Source organism: Osmia bicornis, chromosome 5 (assembly GCF_907164935.1).
Source record: "Osmia bicornis bicornis chromosome 5, iOsmBic2.1, whole genome shotgun sequence".
Taxonomy (NCBI): domain Eukaryota; kingdom Metazoa; phylum Arthropoda; class Insecta; order Hymenoptera; family Megachilidae; genus Osmia; species Osmia bicornis.
Window position 1 is genome coordinate 491,635 of NC_060220.1, and position 23,584 is coordinate 515,218.

At 35.2% G+C, this 23,584-nt stretch overlaps 6 protein-coding genes across 10 annotated transcripts; 4 read left to right on the forward strand and 2 right to left on the reverse strand.

The window, feature by feature from the left end:
- Window positions 1–189: 189 nt before the first annotated feature.
- On the forward strand, window positions 190–4,067 carry LOC114882810 (ubiquinone biosynthesis protein COQ9, mitochondrial). Its single transcript, XM_029199873.2, has 5 exons — window positions 190–360; window positions 2,740–2,937; window positions 3,117–3,460; window positions 3,542–3,769; window positions 3,849–4,067. The coding sequence occupies exons 1-5, from the start codon at window positions 312–314 to the stop codon at window positions 3,882–3,884; spliced, it is 855 nt and encodes a 284-aa protein (XP_029055706.1). The 5' UTR covers window positions 190–311; the 3' UTR covers window positions 3,885–4,067.
- LOC114882808 (glomulin) lies at window positions 367–2,628 on the forward strand. Its single transcript, XM_029199870.2, has one exon. It carries the CDS (start codon window positions 794–796, stop codon window positions 2,534–2,536), a length of 1,743 nt encoding a protein of 580 aa, XP_029055703.1. The 5' UTR covers window positions 367–793; the 3' UTR covers window positions 2,537–2,628.
- Window positions 4,056–6,317, reverse strand: LOC114882809. Its single transcript, XM_029199872.2, has 3 exons — window positions 5,774–6,317; window positions 5,143–5,720; window positions 4,056–5,067 (listed from the first exon to the last, which is right to left on the reverse strand). The coding sequence occupies exons 1-3, from the start codon at window positions 6,080–6,082 to the stop codon at window positions 4,704–4,706; spliced, it is 1,251 nt and encodes a 416-aa protein (XP_029055705.1). The 5' UTR covers window positions 6,083–6,317; the 3' UTR covers window positions 4,056–4,703.
- Window positions 6,318–6,411: 94 nt separating this feature from the next.
- On the forward strand, window positions 6,412–9,787 carry LOC114882807 (G patch domain-containing protein 1). Of its 2 annotated transcripts, XM_029199869.2 has the most exons (5): window positions 6,432–6,503; window positions 6,574–6,772; window positions 6,843–7,221; window positions 7,286–7,510; window positions 7,577–9,787. In XM_029199869.2, the coding sequence occupies exons 2-5, from the start codon at window positions 6,709–6,711 to the stop codon at window positions 9,780–9,782; spliced, it is 2,874 nt and encodes a 957-aa protein (XP_029055702.2). In that variant the 5' UTR covers window positions 6,432–6,503; window positions 6,574–6,708; the 3' UTR covers window positions 9,783–9,787. The 2 variants fall into 2 exon arrangements, with proteins under 2 accessions (XP_029055701.2, XP_029055702.2); XM_029199868.2 differs by having other exon boundaries at window positions 6,412–6,772.
- A 22-nt stretch (window positions 9,788–9,809) lies between these two features.
- On the reverse strand, window positions 9,810–19,177 carry LOC114882806 (trichohyalin). 4 transcript variants are annotated; one of them, XM_029199864.2, is made up of 29 exons: window positions 18,821–19,177; window positions 18,353–18,509; window positions 17,784–17,882; window positions 17,586–17,675; window positions 17,217–17,368; window positions 17,062–17,150; window positions 16,654–16,737; window positions 16,048–16,213; window positions 15,754–15,979; window positions 14,466–14,619; window positions 14,270–14,399; window positions 13,974–14,198; window positions 13,566–13,900; window positions 13,224–13,506; window positions 13,031–13,160; window positions 12,844–12,958; window positions 12,652–12,774; window positions 12,244–12,594; window positions 12,011–12,181; window positions 11,792–11,947; window positions 11,625–11,732; window positions 11,289–11,564; window positions 11,169–11,223; window positions 10,968–11,109; window positions 10,791–10,902; window positions 10,609–10,715; window positions 10,405–10,549; window positions 10,239–10,336; window positions 9,810–10,045 (listed from the first exon to the last, which is right to left on the reverse strand). In XM_029199864.2, the coding sequence occupies exons 3-29, from the start codon at window positions 17,879–17,881 to the stop codon at window positions 9,973–9,975; spliced, it is 4,194 nt and encodes a 1,397-aa protein (XP_029055697.2). In that variant the 5' UTR covers window position 17,882; window positions 18,353–18,509; window positions 18,821–19,177; the 3' UTR covers window positions 9,810–9,972. The 4 variants fall into 4 exon arrangements, with proteins under 4 accessions (XP_029055697.2, XP_029055699.2, XP_029055698.2 ...); XM_029199866.2 differs by having other exon boundaries at window positions 13,031–13,145; window positions 18,821–19,176; XM_029199865.2 differs by lacking the exon at window positions 18,353–18,509.
- Window positions 19,178–20,526: 1,349 nt separating this feature from the next.
- Window positions 20,527–23,375, forward strand: LOC114882691. The gene is made up of 3 exons (XM_029199626.2): window positions 20,527–20,806; window positions 21,353–21,470; window positions 22,743–23,375. The coding sequence occupies exons 1-3, from the start codon at window positions 20,660–20,662 to the stop codon at window positions 22,931–22,933; spliced, it is 456 nt and encodes a 151-aa protein (XP_029055459.1). The 5' UTR covers window positions 20,527–20,659; the 3' UTR covers window positions 22,934–23,375.
- The last annotated feature ends 209 nt before the right edge of the window (window positions 23,376–23,584 follow it).

The following is a 23,584-nucleotide window of genomic DNA, read 5'->3' on the forward strand; positions in this document are numbered from 1 at the left end:
CCCTTCTGGCAGAAAATCAAATTTTGACTGATAATTTTATATTTCCTATCTTTTAATTAACGATTTTGATATACAATTTAAATTATATTGTTTGTTTAATCCAGTATTTGCCTTTTTATTTTTGAAACTACATTAAACGTAAATAAAAGCAAAAGAATGTTTAAGACAAATTCACAGGAAAGGTGAAACGTAAAGTATAATTCATAAAGTGTCTATAAACGAATCTCGCAAGTAGAATAATATTTGTATAGTTTCATCGTACACATGAATATATAAATGTATGACAAGTAGTTTATTTAAAATTGGTGAATATGGCTATGTCAAGTATTTTGTTAATGCGAAAAGGTTTTTTAGCGAACGGTAAGCGAGTTTTCTTTTATCCATAATATATGCCAATCGCAATTCATACGCGCATCATTTTGATCCTGTCATTTATTGTTTAGAATTTTGTAAATTAATTATCAAATACACAAGAAAAGTATTACAAATCGTATTAATACGTGTAATAATTGTGTTTCATTGTGCAATTTGTATACTATATATATATATTTTATGTCTATAGTAAATGCGCACAGTTTTCATAAGCAAAGCATAATATTCTTTAAAAAATCTCCACAACCCTGTAACCCATTATATTTTACAATTATTTACCTAAAAATAATGTAATTTATTCATTTGCGGAAAGAGTGGTATTTAAATACGTCGAAAGTACAGGTTATGAAAGTAAAGGTTTTTATGAGCAAGGAAGATTGTTAACAGTTTAATATTTGTATGACAAATAATTTTGTTAAAAATGACAGACCCTAAGGAAAATGCAACGAAAAAATTTATTAATGACTTAACCGATTACTTGAAGGAAAACAAACTTAAAGAAGTTTTAAATCTCTTTGAAGACAATAGTTATGACAATATCATTCAAGAATCTTCGTGGTATATTGTACCAATTGTATCTTCTCATCTTACCAATGAAAACACAAAGTATAATGCAGAATTAATTGAATGCTGCACAAAAATATTAAATATTATAGTAGAAAAATGTAATCCTTCTGAGACTGTATTAGAACTGTTAGAACAAGTTGAAGGTCCAGAGATTCATGTGAAATTTTGTATAGTTCTAAAGGTACTTAATAAGTGCCTGAATAAAATGAATGATAAGATGAAAGCCATAGAGTGGTGTAGCAGTACAATAAGATCTTATGTTGACAGTTTACCAATACCAGATAAGGATTCCCCAAGTAGTACTATAACTATAAATAAAATACAGAATATTTATATCGCGATTATATCATTCTTGGAACCATTGGTGGAGGAAGCAAGATTAGAAAATTCAGAAAAGTGTGCCACATTGAAAGATTACCTTGCGAGTATCCTAATTTTTTTAATGGGAAAACCATTGAGTCATCTCCCAGAAAAATGTTTAAAACAGCCTATGCCAGAAAAGATTGTAACTCTTGTAAGTCAAATAACTGGAGATTTGCTTTGGTTTTTAAATATTGTGAATTTAAGATGTAAAAGAACCAATTCTAAGAAGAAACGCATAGAAGAAGAATGTCATAATCTTAAAGTAACACTTTTTGAATTAGATGAAAATATATCAGACTTAGCATATGCTAACTTTTATTTTTATGTCATAACAAGGATACATTTATGGGAGAGAGTACCACAAGTATATGATTTCCAGTATATTTTTCAAGCATGTATATATCTTATTATTAAGTTACTTGAAGACCAGGAAACAGTTGCAAAAGGATTAAGTTTAATGGATCAATTACTAAAAAGACTGATAAGACGTTCCTTAACATCAGAGTTACTGGAGCTTAATATTTATTTACAGTTGTTTGATACAATTACAAAGCTGATGATTTGTTATTTTAATAATAACAAAGAAAGGAAAAGAGCTTTAATCATATTTCAAGAATATGTTGAAATGTTTGACATGCAAGCTAGATATTTAATCGTTTTTCGGTTGTATCAGACTAGTAAATACTCAGGTCTGCTTAGTTTAACTACTGGAATAGTCAAGGATTCTGTCATTGAATGCCTTCAATCGGTACCACTTATTCCATATTTTCTTGGTAATAATTTAGAGTCTCTGATTAAATTAGCTTGTAAATTACCACATGGAAGCGCATCAGACTTGGTAGAATTATCTGATGAGATAATCACTAGCTTAAACCTTTTGAGATTTCTATTTATTAGAGACCAACAGAATCAAACTGGAATTTGGAATTTAGTAGATAAATTGGAGAAAGATTATTTAAAACCACTCAGAGAAGGTATATATTTATGCAGAGCACATTGGAAGGTGAAGGTAAAGGATGTAGAAGAACAAAAGAAAGCTATTAAAGCAAATGCAAAAACAGAATTAGAAAGGAATGATATTGAAGCACCATTACCTGTGGGAGGTGAAAAATTGTCACCAATACCAATTCTAAATAAACTTTCATTGTGCTATCAAGCAGTGAATGGGCTTGATGTAATGGAAAGCATTTTGATTAGAGTTAATGAATGCATTATGAATAATCCTCTTAAGTAACTCAGTAATAGTACTGTAATTTCAGAACAATAGCTCCATATTTTTAATGTGTACATTATTTGCTGTTAAATAAAATACTTTTTCATTTGCAATTTATTTATTTTGACTATACCCTGTAATTAACTCGTTTCGCTATTACTAATTATAATTAAATAAATATACATCATTTCTTGAAATAAAAAAATTAATTTTAATTTTATTAGGTTTTAGAAGTTTATGGACTTGTAAGACATTACTCTCGAATCAGACTGAAAATGCAAATACACAACAAACAAGTCAAGAGTATACTAATTGTAAGGAAAGCGACGAAGAATATGAAAAAAATATCAAAACAAAAATTCTTGCTGCATCTTTAAAGTATGTTCATGATCTAGGATGGAGCCAGCAAGCTATCAGTGCTGGTAATTCATAATATTTTTTTTTCAGTTAAGTAGATGAATTAGAAGCAATTTCTTGTGTGAGTAAATATAGGTGATGTAAATCCCATATATTTATTAAATGTTTTTTAGTTATAGTTTCAAAGTATAATAATATATTGTTTGCATCTAATACAGACAATTAATAAGTATATGTACTAAAGGTGCAGAATCTATTGGGTATCCTGGTGTGATTCATGGATTATTCCCTAATAAAGGAGTAGATTTGGTTCAGTACTTTTATTTGACATGTAACACAGAATTAAATGAAATCCTTATGAAACGAGCAGAGGCTACTGAAGAAAATTGTACCAAAGGAGAAAAACCATTAGAATCACAAGTACGCGATGCCGTTGAAATAAGGCTTAGAATGGTGATTCCATATAAAAAGACATGGCCCCAAGCATTAGCTCTAATGGCACTACCACCTAATGCACCAAAGTCATTAGCTAATTTACTTACTTTAGTAGATGACATTTGTTATTATGCTGGTGATAGATCAGTTGATGTAAGAATATTTCTATAGTTTTGTCTTCTATGTGTTTTTATGTTCAATTAAAATATTTTTTATTGAAATCTTTTTAATTAGATCAACTGGTACACAAGAAGGGTAGTATTAGCAGGTATTTATAAAACCACAGAGCTGTATATGCTACAAGATAACAGTGAAGATCATAGACAAACTTGGAACTTCTTAGAAAGGCGGATAAAAGATGCAACACAAATTCATGCATTTTTCACAACAACTTCTGATATAGCCTTACCAGATCAAGCCCTGAATCGTGTTTCTGAAACAGCAAGTGCTGCTTTTGTTACAGTAAGTTTTGGTTAAATTTAGTATTATTGAATAAAGCAATATTGTAACAGTATTCTTATTTGATGTTGTTTCTCGACAGGCACGTAATATACTCGGACTGAACTGGAATAGGTAAACTAAATTTCAAGTAAAAGAAGAATAAACTATTGGCTATTTATAGAAATCAAAGCACGTCGAGTATTTCATTTTCGAACTTATTTAGTGCGAATGAAAGTATACTTTTAAAAAAACTATGTATATACTTTCAGTTGTACAATGGAAATATTAAAGAAAATGAAGATTTAAGTTAAATTAACAATCATATCTAATTTATTTTAGTACCATATTTTAACAAATTCTGTACAATTGAAGTCAAACTCAATAAATATGAGTTATTTTTGTGCAAGATATATAAAGATATAAACTGATAGAAATATAAATCTAATAATATTTAACAATTACCCTGCAACACTACAGTAATTAAGGCAATATGATCCCTTTCTTTCATAAAATTTTGTCCCCATTAAACAAGGGAAGATCAACTTGTACCTTTACCATTCAATTGAGCAGAAGATTGTTTTATTCTAAACAATGTATTTACACAGCCAAGTACTTCACAGGTTGATTAAACTTCTGATTATGTTTAAGAATATAACATATTTTATAATGAAACAATTCATGCAAGTTAAAATTATTTTAACTATAAGTCTCATTATCTATATAAATAAAACCGATATAGCCATATCAGTCAACTTTTATAGAAACGGAGATATCTTGTACATTCAACAATGAGTATTTCAGTTTTTATAAAATAAAAATGCTCATATCTAATCTGTTACCTTTCAAAATCAAATTTTTGTGCAATAACTAGTTTAAATGATTCAATAATCTCAATCTGTAAAAATTCGTATCACGGATATTATAGTACGTTTCACGTTTTCTTTTTCTTTTTGCATTAATAATGTGCTTCTTCGATATAGCCCTTAATAGTTTTTGGTAAAGGTAGTTTATGAATATTATCCAATCTAGTATTTTGACGTATAACGAAACGACAAAGATACTGTAAGCTTCGAACTTGATTAAACCTGCTCACTGGCTTGGTTAATCTTACAGGGAACGATGGATGGCCAGGGTATTTAGGCCGGGAATAACAAAATACTGCTGACTGACTAAAATTCATTGAATAGTTAATTAAATCAGCTACTGAACTAAATCCCTCGCTTTCACTTTGGTTACATAAAGAAAATAAACCACCGCTATGTTCCATACGAGCATGGAGCAATTTTCCAGATGATTTAAAACTAAGCGTCAGGACGTATCTGTATAAAAACAAATATTAAAAATATTATACGTAAGTTGTCATTTAAAAAATACTTCCAATAAAAAGAACAAACCTATCATCTGACGAATCCCTGACTAAGAATGCACCATCTGGTTCGGACATAAGTTTGGCATCAGCTTCGGTTCCTGATATTGGTCCCCAATACCATCCATAATTGCTTAATTTAAGCAGCTCTTCTGTAAGGCTTACCTTTGCTTTATCGTTATTTATATTAGATTCTGAAATTTCTTCAATATTATCAACTTGATGCTCCCTAGCAACTACAGATTCTATTTGCAGTGTGTTGTTATTAGAGAACAGATAATGCATATTAGGAATAGTTTCATGATTATTATCTGATTGATAATTGTCAACAACTTGCGCGTGTACTGATTCTGTTTTTGTTTCAATATCAGAACAGCCTTCTACTGCTTCATTTAGGTTGTCCAAAGTACATTCATTTTGTGACAAAGTACATTCATCTGTAGCAGTTAAAGATTCGCTGCTGTTCAAAATATCAGAATTTTTCTTAGTATCTTCGCATTTATTATCTGATAAAGTGCTCTCTTCAACAGAAACTGTACATTTATTCTGGTGAAGTGTTGATGAATCATAGTTTGTATCATTCTGCAGACTACATGTTTCTTTCATCTGGAAATATTTCTGTTAGATAGAAAATACCACTAAAGCTTTTGTATACTTACTTTTTGTTTAGAATCACGTATTGTCAGCTTCTTAATCTGCATGTGTCTTTTAATACCCTTGAAGACGTTAAAAGACCTTTTATTAGAAGGAGCATTTTTAGTCTTGGATTCAATAATTTTTCCTTCTATCAAATCTTTTTTCTTCTGGTTGTTTTCTTTTTTCAATATATTCTCACGCCGTGAATCACGCTTCCAAAAGAAATCAAACGTTTTTACACTCAATTTTCGTGGCTTTTCGTCTAGATTTGACGGTTTTTCTGCACTGGTAGGTGCAGTCGCGATCGTTTCCTCCGACATTTGATTTATCATTTCAAATGTCGTGCAATCCTTCAAACCAACTCCAAATCAAAGAAAGCGTTCGCTTCCACTATCTTATCAAAAATTACTTCACACGCCATCTATTCCTTATCCCGTATTCTTTCAGTAATTACGACTTTTTTTCAAATTAAAAACTTCTCATTACGTTCCATCGTTTTGTACTTATCCGGATACTTTTCTGTTGACTAACTGCAGTAAATGCTTCTGCGTACTTCTGTAAATTTGTTCAAAATTATTCCCTACTGCGTCCAAAAATATTTTCCTACCAATCTTAGAGAAAAAGTTCCTACCATCTACATTATTATTGGTTCGCAGCTCCATTACCAACACAAGCACCATTAATTCTCTAAAACGAAGAAATTACAAATAACACAGTTCTTGATTTATTTAGAATCATTTCCATGTTTTTAAGGTACTTTCTTCGATTTATACTTTGTCAAGATTTAACTTAATTCAAATACAAACAAAATCTGTTTAAGTAGATGGTTTACTGATATTCAGTCAAAGAGGAAAATACTATTTTAATATACACCTTGTAACCTCAAATGTACTCTTTTTGACAGAAGAGATTTTCAATGTTATTTATCTTTAAATGATAATTATTATACATTACAAAAATGAGTGATTCTGAGGATGAAAACTATGTTTCCTTTGGAGTTCCTCTTGATCCTTTAGATGAAGGTAACTAAAGAGATATAAATATTAAAAGTTAATCATAAAATTGTTACATTCTGACATGGATATTTTGTAGATAATTTACCAAGGAAGAAACCTGTAACAATTGAAGAACAATGCGCGTATGATGCACAAGGTAGACGTAGATTCCATGGAGCATTTACTGGAGGTTTCTCTGCTGGATACTTTAATACTGTTGGCACAAGAGATGGCTGGAGGCCACAGCACTTCAAGTCTTCCAGAAGTAGCAAAGCAGGAGGCATTACCCAATGTCCAGAAGATTTCATGGACGAAGAGGATACAGGGCAATTTGGAATTGCACCAAAGGGTATTTGTGCTACCAGTGATTATACTGACCATGGGCAGAGAGGTGTTAAAAGAGAGAGAATAAATCGTGAGAGCAGTGGTCCTATTCCTGGTACTCCAGTACTAAAAGACCTTTTGAAACCTGTGAAGTAAGTAATCTTATGTTAGGCTTAGTTAATAATTTTAATCATTAACCAACATATAATGTAACAGAGAGACGGTTGGCATTATGTTGCTGAAGAAAATGGGATGGAGACCGGGTCAAGGTATAGGATCTAGAGTTACAAAAAAAGAAAAGGCTAAAATAAAAAGAAGGAATGCAAGAATGAAAGTATTGCAACAAGATTCCAAGAAGGCAAATTCAGAAAGTAGCTCTGAAGATTCTGAAGATGATCATGAAGATGTTACATTTGCTCCTGATGATTATGAACCATTTAGGTGAACTCCACGTTTCCATAATATGACTTTGATAAATAATAAACAATAATAATAACTCTTTTATAGGTGCAATCCAAAAGATAATTATTTTGGCATAGGATACAGTGGTTTGGATAGAAGAACCATACTCTCTGGTCATGTAAATTTATTTGATACTCCAGCATTCAGTGTTCAGGATAAAAATAAAAAGTTATCAATCCATGGACAAGCATTTGGAGTTGGTGCATTTGAGGCCGACGACGAAGACATATACGAGAGGGAGGACATGTCGCGTTACGATTTTTCGCTCGGTCCTGAACGTAAAACGAAGACGAGATGGTCTAGCGATAACAGTTTGAAAAATGATAATTGTTTAGAAGGTTTTGCATTGGCAAGCGCTAAATTGCAACACAAGAAGATCTTTCCACCACCAGAGTTACCTAAGGATTTCATGCCGATGCACACAGTTAGAAAAAGTAGATTCTATCCACCGACTGATAACATTCCTCGTGCAATTGAGAACGGAAAACGTAAAGAACTTACAGCTGCGGATAGGGCTAGGATACTAGAGGAAACTCCTAGTTCTAAAAAATTATCAGAATCATACCCAAATTCAGTCCCATCGGTCGCCTCTAATATCATTACTAAAGTGTTAAATTTGCATGGGAAGCAACGAACAGAGGAAAGGCAGAGAGAGGAAAATCAGCGAGTTAAAGCAGCTACTTCATGGATGGATAAATTGAATGCACAAAGTTTTGTTAAGGGAGGTATCGTTGGTCTTGGTAAAGATTCTGAGGGAAGTTTGAAGAATCTAGAGGAGTTTAAAGATTCCTTTTCAGCTTCTGAGGAACAAAGAGGTATAAATAACTTAACCGAAGATAGTTCCATAAACAAGAGCACGATGAAACCATTTTTATCTGATCCTGATAAACAAAGACGTTTCGAGCAATATTTAGTTTTCTCAGATAAAGGTGAAAAGGATAAACTCGAAAGTATACAGTCATTATCGATGACAGAATGGGATAGGGAACACGAACGGGTTGAATTTGAGCAAGCAGCTAAATTATTTGTAAAATCAACAAACGAATATGTCACCAGTAAATTTACACATGCTTCTGAGTCTGTGAGTTCGGATGCTTCTTCAGCAAAAAATGAACAAGATAATGAGTTGAAACAAGCTGTAAAGATGAAAATGTTTGGTAAATTAACTAGAGAGCGCATAGAATGGAAACCTGCGAGTATCGTTTGCAAAAGATTTAATATTCCTGAGCCACAGGGTGGCTGTGCTCCACCAGAGATGCAAAAGAAAACAGCGAAATTTTCAATCTTTGATTCCATAGATTGGAGTAATAATTCTACGAGATTTTTAAGAGCTACTGACACCGTGTCAAAAGAAACTCTTGAAAGCACTACTCCATCAAAAGAAGATAGCGTTATTAATAACACAAATGTAGATATAAAATCCAATAAAGATATTCCTGTTAATAGTCAACAAGCAATGGAGCCTGTAACTGAAAAAATGAGAAATTTTGAAGCTTCTTACGAGAAAGTTTTTGGCAAAGAAGTCCAAGAAACATTTCCTAGAGCTATTGAAGTGAAAGAAAATTTAGACAACAAGTTTGATTCAACTACAGCTTCAGAGATTTCAGACGAACAAGCCAAAGATGTAGAGAATGATAGTATAACGAAAAGTAAATCGGAAGAGAAGAAAGATCTTTTCAAAGCAATTTTCTTAAGCAGCAGTGAAGAATCTGATTCAGAGCCAGAAGAAAGCGTGGATAGCGAGGCGGTGAAGTCGGTCCTAATCGGTAAAGTTCCAAGCGAGGTGAATGTTAACAGAAACACCTCCCCACCTAGGGGAATTTTCGCCAAGGTGGATCTTGATAGTTTAGTTGCTGATCCTAGATCCAGTACGCAATCAAGTGAAACAAAGAAAGAGGTGGATGTAATCACGGTATCTGACACTGATTCAGGAAGCAAACAGATTAGCGATACTGGTTCAAATCCTCCAGAGGTTCAGTTGTTGCCTGATATGTACGGGCCTGCGCTTCCTTCAAGACTACTTAAAAATGAAGCTCCTCTTGAACCAGAGGCGTCTAGTTCACAAACTTTTAAACCTGTGTTCAGAAGTGTTGTTGTACCAAAACCCAAAACAGATTCTAAGGTAACCGGTGTGTGGGTGGAGCGAACAAAAGTGAAGAAGTCGAAGAAGGAGAAGAAGAAACATAAACACAAAGAGCAGAAGAGCTCGAAACACAAACGGAAATCGAAGAAGGAAAAACGTGGTCCGTGATGGGGACAGTAATAAAGAAAGAAGATATTGGTAGAGGAAGTATTATCTTTTTGTATATGCTCCGATACACGTAACTGAGCAATCTCTTTCTTTTTTAATTGCAGTACCATTTGTTGTAATTGTACATTTAAAATCGCTAATGCTAGCAGGGAGCAATGATTCAGCAAGGTACCATAAATTTGTAATTTAATCATTTGTCTGATGTTGTGGAGTTTCTTGATACTGGTCTACTTTGACTCGAGGTGCCAGTTTTCTTCTCTACACTGAAAATAGAGAAACAAAATTATTTTGTCAGTGACAATTTCATTTTCATTCTCTAATTTGTACATACTTATATCATAATATTAATATTAAATCTTAGTTGATTATTCGACTGATTATTGTATTGTTTAAAAAATAGCATTCTTTTCAAAGTCCTTCGTTTAAATTTTTATTTTTATTTCAACCAAACCATACCTGCTGCCTCTCGAACCTCGTTTGAACATATCCGTTAATTTCTTCTTCAGATTTTTCTTTTCAGTCTTCTCCGTGATACTAGTTTCGGATCCCGAGGTCTATAAACAAGAATCATTAATTTTACAATTGTAGAAAACAATGATTAATATATTTATTATCTTTGTACCTGAAGAGAGAGGTCCATGGAAACGTTTGGATCGTCTACACTGGCTGATTTAGTTAATTTTGTTGTAAGCTTTTTTATTATTCCTTTACCGTGTTTCTTCTCTCGTTCTAACATCTCGCTCTTCGTGGAACCAGTGGAGAGACGACTAAAAATTATCGAAAATTAATAGATATATTCTTAAATATGTTACAGATATTGAAATACCTATCGACACTAGAATCTCTCTGTAAACTAAGCGTTCGTCCATCAACTTCCGAGCCTTCCAACGATTGCAAGCTGGACATGTTGCTATCGGTGCCCCAAATACGTGACTACAATCAATCATAAATTAAATATTCTATCTGATATCATTTTTACATTATAATACAACTTTGTTCCGTGCATACTTCCTCGTTTCGTGCGGTCGTCTGTTCCAAAGACAAGCTCTTTCTCTTCAAACGTGGTTTTGAACGAGCTGTTGTTATTCCTTTGCCTGGATCACTCTCAACGGATGTTGATCTGATAGTGTATAATAATCATTGATTAAATCTAGTCAAAATATAATTAATCATATTAATCTTCACCTTTTGCTGAGTTTCTTTAGCCTTGTAGCATTAGTTTCATCAGCTGCTTTCTTTGATTCCTTCAACTCCTTTGCCACATCCATCAGCTTTTTAATAGTGTATTCCAATTTCTCGGTTCTTTCGCCAAGTTGTGAATTTGAACCTGGAAATTCAATAGAATCATTGATTTAAATCATCTAAATGAAGGAATAATGATCATACCTCTTATGTCACCCTTTGCGTCCAACATTGGCGATGATTCTCTTGATTTTGGTCCCTTTAAAGTATCAAAATAGATGATGTATTTTATGAATAATAACTAATTATTTTAATGTAATGTACCTTTAATCGTCTGGGTGGTGTAGGTGTGTAAGTACTGGAATTTCCATTTTCAGCTATGCCATTCAACTCGGGGAAGAATTTCATTAAATCATTGACTTGTTGCAACAGCACATTAATATTTCTTAGTTCAGTTTGTTCTTGTTTACTCTTCTTGAATATAGCATCTTTTAGTTCTTCTCTTTCCCTCTCGTGTCGTTCCTTTTCTCGCCTCATCTTCTCGTTACTGGTCCTTAGTTTTGCGTGGGCGTCTCTTAATTCCAGTAAATCACATTGCAACTGTAGGAGGAAATACATTAATTTTTAAACCTTTCACATTATTTTCTAATGAATATCTACCTCCAGCAATTTCTTCTTGCTCTCTTCCTTCTCTTCATCGTATACCTTCTTCAATTGATCCTGTCGTCTCTTGTTTTCCAGTCGTTCTTTGGAACGTTCTCTCTCAATCTGTAGAGAAAAATTTTAATTTTAAATATCAACGAGGATGGCTTTAACTTAATACATACTTCAAACAGGGTTTGTCTCAAATCCCTAGCCAGTGTAGCTGTTTCTTGTAACAATCTCTGATGCTCCTCCCGTTCTTTCTGCCAAGCCAGTTCCATGCGAACTTTTAATCCTGGGATCTTTGTCCTGCCACTGGCGATCATTCGTTCCTCCTCCAGCTGTAATATCGAAAGAAAATGAAATATTTTAAAACCTGAAGAACCAGATGTTTACAGTTTTACCTCGTTGATTCGTGATTGCAATTCAGACACTTTAACATGACTAGCTGATTTTTCTGATACTAATTCTGCTTTCAATCTAGACGTCTCTAATCTTGTTTCAGATAGTTCATCTTCCAGACTGTTGATCTGTCTTTCCAGAATCAGTCTGCTGGCACCAGACATTTCTTCTTCCTATGAAAAAAAGTATACTCTTGTATTAATATTGCTACTATTCATTACAGTAAATAACAAACCTCATCAGACTTTCCAGAAGACGCATTAGACGCTAATCTGCCTCTATTAGACTTCAGTTCTCCAATCGTTTTCTGAGCACCCTCCAACATATGTTTGTAAGTGTCGCGTTCACGTTTGTATCGTGATAATTGATTTTGAATAGTTTGAATCTCGTCATTAATAGCCGTGATTCGGTGCTCGTATCTCATCTTGCATTGTGCCAAATCAGCTTTCTTAGCTTTTTCCATGTTTTCTAAAGCATTCTTCAGTTTCCTAATTTCTGACTCCAGGGCATTAGTATCGGGCGTTATTGCTTGATGAATTTTTGACACTGCTTCATAGTCTTTAAGCTTATCAGAGAGATCGTCATTCTACAAAATATAAATTTTAAAAAAATATAATCATTTTCTAGTAACAGTTTTACTTACCGCTTTCCTTAAATCTTCCAATCGCGTTACTAAAGTATTGTTCTCTTTCTTCAAATTGCTTATGTCGTTATTCAGATCTGTTATCATGGCTCTGTTTGGCAACTCACTTTCTTTTAATTTATTCTGAAAAATATTTCCACATGTAATTTTAACGCTCTATTTAGAAATATTTCGTACAATGTGAATTCTCACTTGCAATACGCCTTTCTCGGACCGCCATTCGCTTTCCTTCAATTTGACGGTCTGCCTTAGTGTTTCTAGCTCCTTGCGAATGTTAATTAATTCAGTGTTTTGTTCTCGTAATTTGCTGTAAGTAATAGAAAAGTATAATATCATCTTTTCTTAAAATTAAATTGATAAAGATTGGAAGATTAATTACTTATTGAGTGCTTCGTTATCAGCTTCAAACTGCGTTTTCAATTTTCCAAGTTCAATGTACTTCTCATTTAAATTATTATACTCCTGTTCACCCTTCTTCAGCTCGTCCTCCAAATCTGAAATATAAGCCACTGTTACCTGATATATGTAGATCATTCTGACTTGTTTCTTCGTATCATAGTAAAACAACTTACTCAAAATCTTCTCATTATACGTTTGCCTCATTTCGTTCATTCTCTTTGTGTTTAATCCAGTCTTTTCCAATGAATTGACTTTCTTCTTCAGCATGGACACCTCAGCTTCTTTCGATTGTTTCTCTTGATCAATTTGAGACGACAGTTTCTCTTTTTCTTTCTTTAGCTCAGACAATTCTGTGGTCAGGTTGTTTATTTTTGTGGAGTTGGAGGATTTTGCATTCTCCAGTTCTTTTTTCAGACGTTTTACCTCAGCATCGAGTTTGCTCTTCGTTTGTTCCACCTAAAAAGATAATTTTATTTTATAAAATTTATACAGTGAACTATTTCAACGACACTCACAGACGTCATTGATTGAGTCATTTTTGATTCCCTTTCAGTGTAAGCAGACAAATCGTCTTGCAATTTCTTGTTCTTCTCTCGTTCCTGGGATAATTCTCTCTTCAGCTCGTTTATCGTCTTCTCCATTTTCTCGCCTTCCTTTTCTGACGATTTGGCAGTTTCTAAATCCTTCTTTAATTGAACGACTTCATTGTACACTTTGAGCTTTTCTGCAGACAATGAAAGTAGCTTCGATTTCAGCTTCTCCTTTTCCTCAGACAATGCTGTTTTCTCCTGGTCCCATGCCTTTCTTTCGGTTTCTCTCATGTTCACAGCTTCATCTAATTTCTTTTTTACTGAATAATAATAGAATAAGTACATAGTAGAAGTTTCAAGTATCAGCTTGGTTAGATCTGAATAGTAGCTTACTGTTTTGAAGATCAGTATTTTTGTCTTCAGCTTTGGAGCCTGATTGCGTCCTCTTCTTCTCTTTCTCGTTTGATAATTCCTTGGTGACGTTGTCTAGCTTTTCTTTGAGCAGCTCGTACTCTTTCATAAGCTTATCATATTTAATATGACTGTCTTTGGATTTCAACTCCTGAACGTCCACATCTTTGCCATCAGAGATGTTTGTGAAAATGATCATCAGGTCTCCTGAAAAGTAACTTCATTATTCCGTGGTTCTTCCCGAAGTAAATTTGTTTATATAACTATTTTTATTCAACCTATTTCTTTGTCCATTTCCTCCACCATTTTTTTAAGCTGCACTTTGCTCGTCAAATCCGTTGCTTTCTTCTGAGGTCTACCTTGGAACTCGCCCTTGATCTTCTTCAGCGTTTCTTCAACCTTTTTCACCTAATACGAACAATCTTTTATCATCGATGATTGCGAGTTTTAGAAGCTTCACGGAGTATTGATTACCTCGTCATATTTCTTTTCCAGACCGCTTTTCTCACTCTCCAGTTCCTCCACCTTTCTCTCGACTTTTCTTAGCTTGAACGACAATATTCGACAGTTCTTATTAGACTGTTCCAAGCTCTTCCGAAGACGAACATATTCGTCTGCTTGCTCATCCCTTGACAAAATCAAATATCTTCATATCACATACTGATCTGATTAATCATCAAAGCAGAAGAATTGTAAGTTTTTTAGTAAGAGATCCATAAGTAAGCTACAGTGTACTTTCAGGTCACTGTACAATATAATTACCTTTGTTAATTAATTTGCATTCATATTAGAGACTCAAATGGAAGACGTTTGACAGAGAAAAGCATGAAATTGTGTGTACAGATTGAAAGGGTTCGACGACAGTATTTTAGTCCACGTACTGCTCTCTTTAAAAACGCGGTTCCTCTTTAGTTTATTTTGCTTTTGATACAAGTACAATTAACATGTTGACTGTCACCTGGACTAATCACTGGACAGTCAATGTGTTAAGATATTTAATTAATAGCCAGAGGAATTCGATTACCAAGCGATCAAACATCCACGCGTTCAGTGCAGCTTTGACGAAAAGCAATGCAGTCTTGTTGATGTCTTCCGTCCAAATCGTCGTCCTGCAACAATTCAGACAGCTCGTGTTGCTAAAAAATCTTTGCTAACTCTTTAAAGTCTTCCCTTCGACATAAGCTACCTTTCAGTCCTGATTGAGGAAAAAAATTCGATTTTTCTTTTAAAGAGATTCATGATCAATTTTGATTTTGTCGCAGTAAGTGGATATTCGTTGTTATCGACTCCCTTCATAGTCTCGTTATCGTTTTGTAAAAAGATCAGTGGCAATTCAAACACGTATATGTTATTAACATAAAGAAAAATCACACGAGAGCGAGTCGTAATTCGCCGTTGTGGAAATTAAATTTCTTTATTCGTTTGGTTATTAATTTAAATTCAGACAAACCGGTTAGTAGAATGCTTGTTCTCTTTCTTTTTTTAAACCATCAATTTGTTGATCACAGGGTGTTAAATCGAATTTTTTTTTGCTTTCAATCTAGATCCTCTACAGCAGCTTCACATGTTTCAAGGAAAGGCAGTAGAATTGTGAAAATCCTTACGTATAAGACAATCATTGGCGTAACTAGGTAAGAGCCAGGGTGGGCCTGACCCACCCCATCCAAATATCCTAATTACACCAATGAAGACAATCTCATAAATTAAAAAAGAAACACATAAGCCAAATGAACATGCGTCAGCGAAAGAGTATCTGGATTACCTAAAAGTATCCTGTAATTCATATATCTCTTCCTCCAGTTGACGAATTTCCTTCTTCATGTCTTCATTTTCATCCATCAAAGTTTCGCATAAATTTTCAGCTGCCTTTAATTTTGATCTTAGTTCCTCCTTTTCTCTATCTCTGTCGCCCCTAAACAACTTTGAGCCTGTTTCTTTCTCCAACTCTTTTACCTTGCTCATTAGGTTTGTTTTCTCTTGCATCAACGCTAAATATCAATAAAATGTCATCAGTTAACACGTCCAGCCCTCGATGTACTTTGAAAAACTGTAATACCTTCGTTCTTCTTCTGAAGTTTCTGTAATTCATTCGACGACGCTTTGTTAGATATGTTTTCCATGGTTGTTAATCTTCTCATCAAGATTTCGCTTTTCTCTTTTTCTGCTTTCTCGCATCTCGCTTGCAGTTCGACCAATTGTGCCCTTAGACGGTCCATCTCGCTCTGAAGATCATACATTGATTATATTTTATTTTATTTAATATCTATTTCAACTTCTACTCTCAGCTTTGCCACTTGCATCTATTTTCTAGCATTACATATTGCTACATCAGCTGGCACATAATAATATAATATAATTGTAATCAACTTCAATTAGCTGTTTCATCTTCAAACATAAGGATACTTTATATAATTAAGATGTTGCGTTTCTCAGCAATTTACATGGATGGATAAAAAATGTTAATGCAAAGATAAAGTACTATATGTAACAATAGCTTTTTTGTACAGCAGGGAAATATCCAATAATGGATACTTGGAGTGTTAGTTAATCAAATCTTCAGTACAGCATGACGTCCTGCATGACGTTCAACGCAATTCAAAAAAGAAATCAGCGATGAAAAGAAAAATTGAGCAAATGGGATGCAGATGTTTGGTATCATTACTTTCTCCGTCGTCTCTTCCTTTCCCATAAGGTGATCCTCATTTTGTATCGCGCTTTTCGATGAACCGATCTTCGACTTTTTCACCTGAATAGAGAAACAGCAATTTACGAGATACATTCGTAGACAAAGGAGGTCCATTTCTCTGCTATCACTTTTTTAACATGAACACCTTGAGGGAGTAAAGTTTCAAGTTAAATGGAATTAGACCAATAATAAATATTGGGAGTGATGAAGGAAGTTTCAGGGTCTCTTGATTTCTGGGTTCAAATCTGCTGCTGTAATAGAAGCTGTTCATAATTAAATTAAATACTGTAGAAATGTTAGGAAATTTAGATTTGATCAAGTCACAAATATTCTTTTCTCAAATATTTCGTAAAATAATATTTCTGTAATAATCTTCCAATTTACCTGAATTATAAACTCAACATCATTTTCAGAACTACCCCCACCTCTGTTGCCTATGACCTCTCTGATCTGTAATTTCGTTGGCCTCCTTGCTACAAGATAATAATTTAATAAGAAAAAAAGATGTTATTTGAAAAGTATTACTTTCAAATAATCACCATTTAATCTTTCTTCTTCTTTATCGATGGCAGAAAGATCCATAAGCGATGTCCAGCCGGCTGCTGCCGTCGACGATTCTGAACTTCCTTTGAAATCATCTTTTGCTAGGTTCGTCGCTGACGACCATACCCTTTTACCATTCTCTGCAGACCTAATGAATTAGTTTAATTTCAGTTCAGTAAACGCAGTAACAGTAGACGCTCGTTATGATTGCCACGTGAGGGATTTGATCTTACTAGTACTACTCTTCCACCGCGGCAATATAACGAGAGTCTATTGTATTCTGAATACAATTAATAAATTTTATTCTTTAATTTAGCTTTGCATCATTTGGTGAAGGCCGTAAATGACCCTGAAGGCAGTCGTACCTTCCCGAAGATTGTTCAAACGAAAGGCTAGGCGTGGACGATGTAATATCCCTTAAGTTATCCTTCTTACCCCCGTGTTCTTTATAATCCCTAAAAACAAAAGAAACAAAGTTATAATTGCACCAAATAGCCTTGTATTGAATTTATGATCACAGAACACAATTACATGTGCCTTCTACATCCATAAAAAAATGATACCTGAAGCATCGTTTGCAGCGGGTCGGCCACCGCACTTGAGGATGGAAACCGAGGGGGCAGAGAGGGTCTCCTTTCTTCGACGAATACATGTGGTGCATTCTACGTGTAAAGACAAGAGATAACATTCGTGACAAACATTCATTAATTAGTTAACTTATATGTCTATTGTAACGGTACACCATTGCACATAATGATATTATAAGTTGGGTGCGTACAACGCCATGGGTTAAATACGGTGTCAGTTTACAAGATGGAGTGGCCGTGTAAAACGAATGTGTTTGTAGAAATAGAAGTCACAGAGGCTCGTTATTTACACAGATACGCTATACATTGAGAGGGTGAGACTATCCTGCTGGTTTCAAAACAATAGGTAACTTTAAGAATAGCTTTTTTTAAAAATATGAAACACACCAAGTTCAAAGTTCCTCCGTGTCTTTTATAAATTTTTAAGAAAACCACCCTTAATGTCATCTACCATTTCAGCATGACATATATGACACACGAAATATTAGATACAAGATGGTAGTACGACGAAGATACATTGACAGAGATCCTGGTAAGTTTCGTACCACCGTATACGCGTTTCGTGGAAAATACACGGGACCGGAAATCGAATAGCTGAACGATTTCCGACAAAGCATATCTTGTACAGGGTATCACATGGAGCGTCGTTATACCCTACCAGGCCTGAGTCTAATAAGAACTAAAGGGCTTGATAGGGTCTACCTAAAAATGAAACCTTGAATTAATAAGTGAATAAAGTTTCGTAAGAAAATTAGGCGAGACTTAGCGAATCGCTTGGCTTTCTGCAAATCGTGAAATACTTGGCAAGGGATAAATGAAAATTGACTTGAAACAGTGCTTTATAGATAGTTGTAATATGTAGGGAAACCTAGAATAGAACAAATAATCTACGTATATTCTCTGGTAATGCTAAATTTTCCAATCTATAAAATTATCCAGTCATCCTCGGTAGGCAAAAATTCTATACTTGAGGAGACAAGAAAAAAATTCCGTATCGATTGACGTATACTCACTTGATTGATATTCAATCAGGTACAGGGGTGCGATATAAGTTTAACTTCGTTAGCAACAATTATACAAGACGTTCGGATATCCACCCTCCATCTTGAAGAAGCAAAATAAGCTAACCGATTTCATATTAAACGACTACAGCAAATAAACGATTCACTTTGCCGGGAAAGTAAATTTGCTCAAAGTGTCCCTCAGCCGATAACCTGTGGGATCGTTTACATCTTTCCCTAATTTGTGTTCGCACTAATTTTGTAAGTTTTTCTTTTTTTTTGGTGCCTCGTTGTCCACGACAATCGCAATGTCGATAGACGTCACTAATAGCACTGACACGATGCTGCTATTACAAGGGTTAGACCGTTACTTGTCTCGAACCAGTACGTTTGGTAATTTGGAAGATTGCCAGGATATATATTTATCTCTAGCTATAAATATAGTGCGCCTCCTTACGAGTATTTTACGCACGCATTTTCACAGACGTGGTCTGCGTCAGCTAAGTGCTTTCTTTACAAATAATTAACTTATACTACAGTAAAAGTGTCATATTACTGAGAAAGATTGGGTTCAACAAGCTGAAAGTAACGTACAAATCATAATTGTTTATTTCATAAATACGCGCTTTTTTAAATGGTACCGGAAGCGCCATCTCGGTGTTCTATTACGCAATACTTAAATAGTTCTACTTTTTATCAGTAGATAATGAAGAAAACTGTAAAAAGTGCCCTCTGGCGTTGACAAGAAGAACTTCAAAACGAGTCATTTTTGCGCTCCTTACCGACGAAACAAAACAGCTCACTTTTAGCATCAACTAGTAGATGGCGCCACTTGTTTCCCCGCGCAATGGCAGTCTTTTTAAGATGTAGACATTTTTAAAATGGATTCACTCAGAGAGAAACCTCGTACGACAAAATATGACTCCTCATTTTCGACTTAATTTTTCATTAGAAAAAGATTCAAAGCACGTTATACTAGCTGTATGCGCGCGTATCATCATTAATCTTTGAATAATACAGGGTGTTCGACAACAGGTGGGCAAAATTTTAAGGGGTGATTCTAGGGATCAAAATAAGACGAAAATCAAGAATAACGAAATAGCGTTTACGGCTTTGTTTTCCAGTAATTAACGTTTAAAGATTCGAGTAAAAAGCGCCTGAAACCTGCAACCCGCCCAGCACCGACGTCTGAACGTCAGGTCTGCAGGGGTCGGTACTATTCAACGATTCTTGGTTATGACTGTACCTTCCCCTGCTGACCTGATGTTCAGACGTCGGTGCTGGGCGGGTTGCAGGTTTCAGGCGCTTTTTACTCGAATCTTTAAACGTTAATTACTGGAAAACAAAGCCGTAAACGCTATTTCGTTATTCTTGATTTTCGTCTTATTTTGATCCCTAGAATCACCCCTTAAAATTTTGCCCACCTGTTGTCGAACATTTTGTATATTGCGCGCCAAATGTCAATGATGCGCTGTTTCCTTTTCTTTTAATTTTTTTAATTTTAGGAAGGCGGGCGAGGTAATAATTTTAATATTATTATTAACAGTGATTTTATTTCAGTCTATAGTTATAATTCCGTGGCGAATATCTTAAAACGTAATTAAGTAACCTTCGACGGAGATAATTTCGCGGTTGTGCGAGCTTTCCCGATTGATTGCGACCTCGAAATCAAACGGTTATCCCTGGCACACGTCTGTGTCGCGATGTGGGATATCCCCTCCAGAAAGTAAAACGACGGAGAAGTCGAACCGATGCGCTTCTCCGGTACCTGGCCACCAGTCGCGATTTCAAATTATCCAGTTATAGAGGTGCGAGCTTTTTTCGTCGCGCGTGTTCACCAACAACACGGCGATGTGTTCTCGCGTTTCGTTGTTACTTTTCTCGTTCCTGTTGCTGTTCGCCGGTTACCGATGCGAGGAAAATGTCACCAGCGTGACCGAGGAGAACGCGTTGGCGAAACTGGTGAAAATGTTTTCGAAACCCGGAGCGTTCAAACGAGTGAGCCTCGAAAATAAAATAAAAACACCCACGCTATTACATTCGAAAGTGATTAAAGGGAAATTTCTACGCGAGAGTGCAACTGTTCTTTGATCAATTAAAATCGATTGGCTCGATGATTTCAAACGAAAAACAAGAATTAATTCTATAAGTAATTTTAAATTATTGCAAGTTTTTAAAGGTACAAGATAATTGTTACGTGTTTCCGTATAAGGTAAAAAAAAATGATCTGATACTTGTTGGACCACCAAAGGACGAGCGTAAACAATTCGCTGTTAAAAGTACCGGCACTCGGTGTTACATAATAAAAATTGTAATCGAAGAACGTTCGTGCACGCACTGTTCTGGAACGGTTGCACGATTTTAATACCGTAATAACAACACGAACGTAGTAATTTTCCTTTTAATAATCCTAATAATGCTTTTATAATTCCTCGTTTAAAACGATAACATTGACAATTTATAAGTTCTCCTATCCGAGAGAAATTTATAATTTCTTGCGCTTGTATCGTTAACTCGACGTCTATTAATTAGCGATGCTTTTAGATAAACGCGATACTCGGTGAAAATTCGATCGAGGAGTCTTTCACGTCCTGTCCGAAAGGCGAGGAGGGTCTCGAGTGCAGAAGAGCCGAGGCGAGGAGGTCCGTCGACTGTCCTCAAGGTAATCAATTCTAGATCTTCAAAATTTGCATTTCTGCCTTCTCTTCCGCTTCTCAACCTCCTGATAAAACAATCCTTTCTTGTACACAATAGTGATGGTAACCTTGACATAGCCGCTCCCAGACATTGTTTGCCCACGTTAAATGCATTGCATCGCGTGCGAGAATGTTAATCCATCGACTGAAGTTAACTTAATTTTGAACACAAATTTCTATAAATGATAGCGTTAAATTTCCAATTTGTATCTTTTGTATCTTTAACACTTTGCTCAACTTGCATAAGAGACACTCTTAATGGCTTCATTAGTGTTCTGGAGACTACCTTAACAGGTGATCTTCCGATTCTCTTTCGCGACGTAATATTAACCCCTTCGCGGTTGAAGGATATTCATTTGACGGTAAACTTTCACCAGAACCGATTTCAGTCCAGTTTCGTTGCTCCATCGAACGATAATTCTCTTAAAAATAATTGAAACATACATTAGAGGTAAATGCATACCGCCATTAATCAGTGAAATGAATGGAGACCGAACTCGATCGAATGCATCGCGTCTTGTAATTTACCATTCGATGTGATTTAGTGGGACTCGATAATAAATCACATTTCCTGGAACGACAATTTGCCTTGAAGATGCGAATATAAATACTAACCCCTCGTTGGAGATGTTGCTTCACGACATACTTTCACTATTGATGGCTTCGGAACGATTCTCGGCTCATCAGTTTCCCCTAAAATTCTTAAAACGAGTAACCAGAGTTTCCTACAGAATTTTAAACGGTTAAACGATTGGTATTCGCGATTCGCACGGTGAATTTGCAAGAATACAAATTCTAGAGAAAGTACAGTGGATAATACTTCAAAAAAAAAAAAAAAGAAAAAAAAGAAAGAACGCGTTTGTTGAAGCATCTGAAAGATTAGTGGCGCGCCTCGATTCTAGACCAGTTCCAAGATGAAAAATCCGCACGTGCGGCGTACACGACACCCGATATGCATCACCTTTGCTATGCTCCTCTTTATTCCTCTTTAACATTACGCTCGTTACGCTTAACGTACGGCATCAAGTGTCCCGCGAGTGATGCAAGCGTACGCGTGTAACGGAATCGCGATGGATAGTATTCTCCAGGGAGAAAGAATAAGCGTAATCTAGAGTAAAAGTCAAAGAGAGGAATTGTTAGTCTTAACCCTCCGGCCCCAGACAACAGCTAATAAAACGGAAGATTAATTGGACCGGTCGCAAGTTTCACCTGTGCGCCGTCACTTCTTTTATTTCCAGGCGACTGTTACTGTTACAATTGTGCGGCAGCTGGTCCTGAATTATGGGCGTCCTGTTGTCGTGAAAGCTTACGTTGCTGTTCTCATCTTGCCGCGGCTTGCAGAACCTGCGATCATCCCTCGTTGTATCCATTCTGCTCGAAGCACTTCAAGAAATGTCTGATCGAGCCTAACGAAAAGAAGCAGAATTAACGTTAGTCGATAAAATTGTCGTTTCTTATGGTACTTATGAAAAAGGATACAAATCAAGAATTTAAAAAAAGAGAAAAAATAATGGGACATTAGCCGCAGAGAAGGAGGCAGTGATGACGAATGTGTATCTCATCTCTTCGATTGCTTGTACACCCCAGTGCAACGAGTTTCTTTCGGTTAAGGGAAAAGGTGGGGAGTGGAGCTTGCAGAGAGTGGTGGAATCTTCTCTCCCCTTAAATAAGGAGCCTCGTTGCGCGAGACTGTACATACATTGCACTTATAAAGGTGCAGTACCTTCGATGCATTGACAACTGGCATTACCTTATATTAATTAATTTTGAAAACTGAACCTTTACCAGTTGTCAATGTATTAAGAGGCGAACTTTGCTGGAATGAAAATGATCATAATCAAATAAAATTTCTACCAATTTACGAACACAAATCATTTTATAGACACATCAGTTTCATTTTTCATATTGTACATTACTCTCGAATCAGGTGTTGCTTTTGACTGCCAAACGAATTGGACTTTTACCGAATAGACAAAGGGTTAATCTTTTTTTTTTTCTTTCACTTCTCGAAACATTATCGCGGCGTCTAGGTTCGCTCTGAATGGAAACGTTCTTGTTAAAAATGTCAATTAAAAAGAAA

What these genes read in the sequence shown, in the direction of transcription:
- LOC114882810 (XM_029199873.2), top strand. Translation starts at nt 312, where the DNA reads ATGGCTATGTCAAGTATTTTGTTAATGCGAAAAGGTTTTTTAGCGAAC. An exon ending in AAAAGGTTTTTTAGCGAACG is followed by an intron (nt 361 to 2,739) that starts GTAAGCGAGTTT and finishes TAATTTTATTAG; the next exon opens with GTTTTAGAAGTTTATGGACT. An exon ending in CCAGCAAGCTATCAGTGCTG is followed by an intron (nt 2,938 to 3,116) that starts GTAATTCATAAT and finishes TATGTACTAAAG; the next exon opens with GTGCAGAATCTATTGGGTAT.
- LOC114882808 (XM_029199870.2), top strand. Translation starts at nt 794, where the DNA reads ATGACAGACCCTAAGGAAAATGCAACGAAAAAATTTATTAATGACTTA.
- LOC114882809 (XM_029199872.2), bottom strand. Translation starts at nt 6,082, where the DNA reads ATGATAAATCAAATGTCGGAGGAAACGATCGCGACTGCACCTACCAGT. An exon ending in TACGTGATTCTAAACAAAAA is followed by an intron (nt 5,721 to 5,773) that starts GTAAGTATACAA and finishes AAATATTTCCAG; the next exon opens with ATGAAAGAAACATGTAGTCT. An exon ending in AGGGATTCGTCAGATGATAG is followed by an intron (nt 5,068 to 5,142) that starts GTTTGTTCTTTT and finishes GTTTTTATACAG; the next exon opens with ATACGTCCTGACGCTTAGTT.
- LOC114882807 (XM_029199868.2), top strand. Translation starts at nt 6,709, where the DNA reads ATGAGTGATTCTGAGGATGAAAACTATGTTTCCTTTGGAGTTCCTCTT. An exon ending in GACCTTTTGAAACCTGTGAA is followed by an intron (nt 7,222 to 7,285) that starts GTAAGTAATCTT and finishes ATAATGTAACAG; the next exon opens with AGAGACGGTTGGCATTATGT. An exon ending in GATGATTATGAACCATTTAG is followed by an intron (nt 7,511 to 7,576) that starts GTGAACTCCACG and finishes ACTCTTTTATAG; the next exon opens with GTGCAATCCAAAAGATAATT.
- LOC114882806 (XM_029199865.2), bottom strand. Translation starts at nt 17,881, where the DNA reads ATGCACCACATGTATTCGTCGAAGAAAGGAGACCCTCTCTGCCCCCTC. An exon ending in CGCTGCAAACGATGCTTCAG is followed by an intron (nt 17,676 to 17,783) that starts GTATCATTTTTT and finishes TTTTGTTTTTAG; the next exon opens with GGATTATAAAGAACACGGGG. An exon ending in TGACTCAATCAATGACGTCT is followed by an intron (nt 13,507 to 13,565) that starts GTGAGTGTCGTT and finishes TTATCTTTTTAG; the next exon opens with GTGGAACAAACGAAGAGCAA.
- LOC114882691 (XM_029199626.2), top strand. Translation starts at nt 20,660, where the DNA reads ATGTGTTCTCGCGTTTCGTTGTTACTTTTCTCGTTCCTGTTGCTGTTC. An exon ending in AACCCGGAGCGTTCAAACGA is followed by an intron (nt 20,807 to 21,352) that starts GTGAGCCTCGAA and finishes CGATGCTTTTAG; the next exon opens with ATAAACGCGATACTCGGTGA. An exon ending in GTCCGTCGACTGTCCTCAAG is followed by an intron (nt 21,471 to 22,742) that starts GTAATCAATTCT and finishes TTTTATTTCCAG; the next exon opens with GCGACTGTTACTGTTACAAT.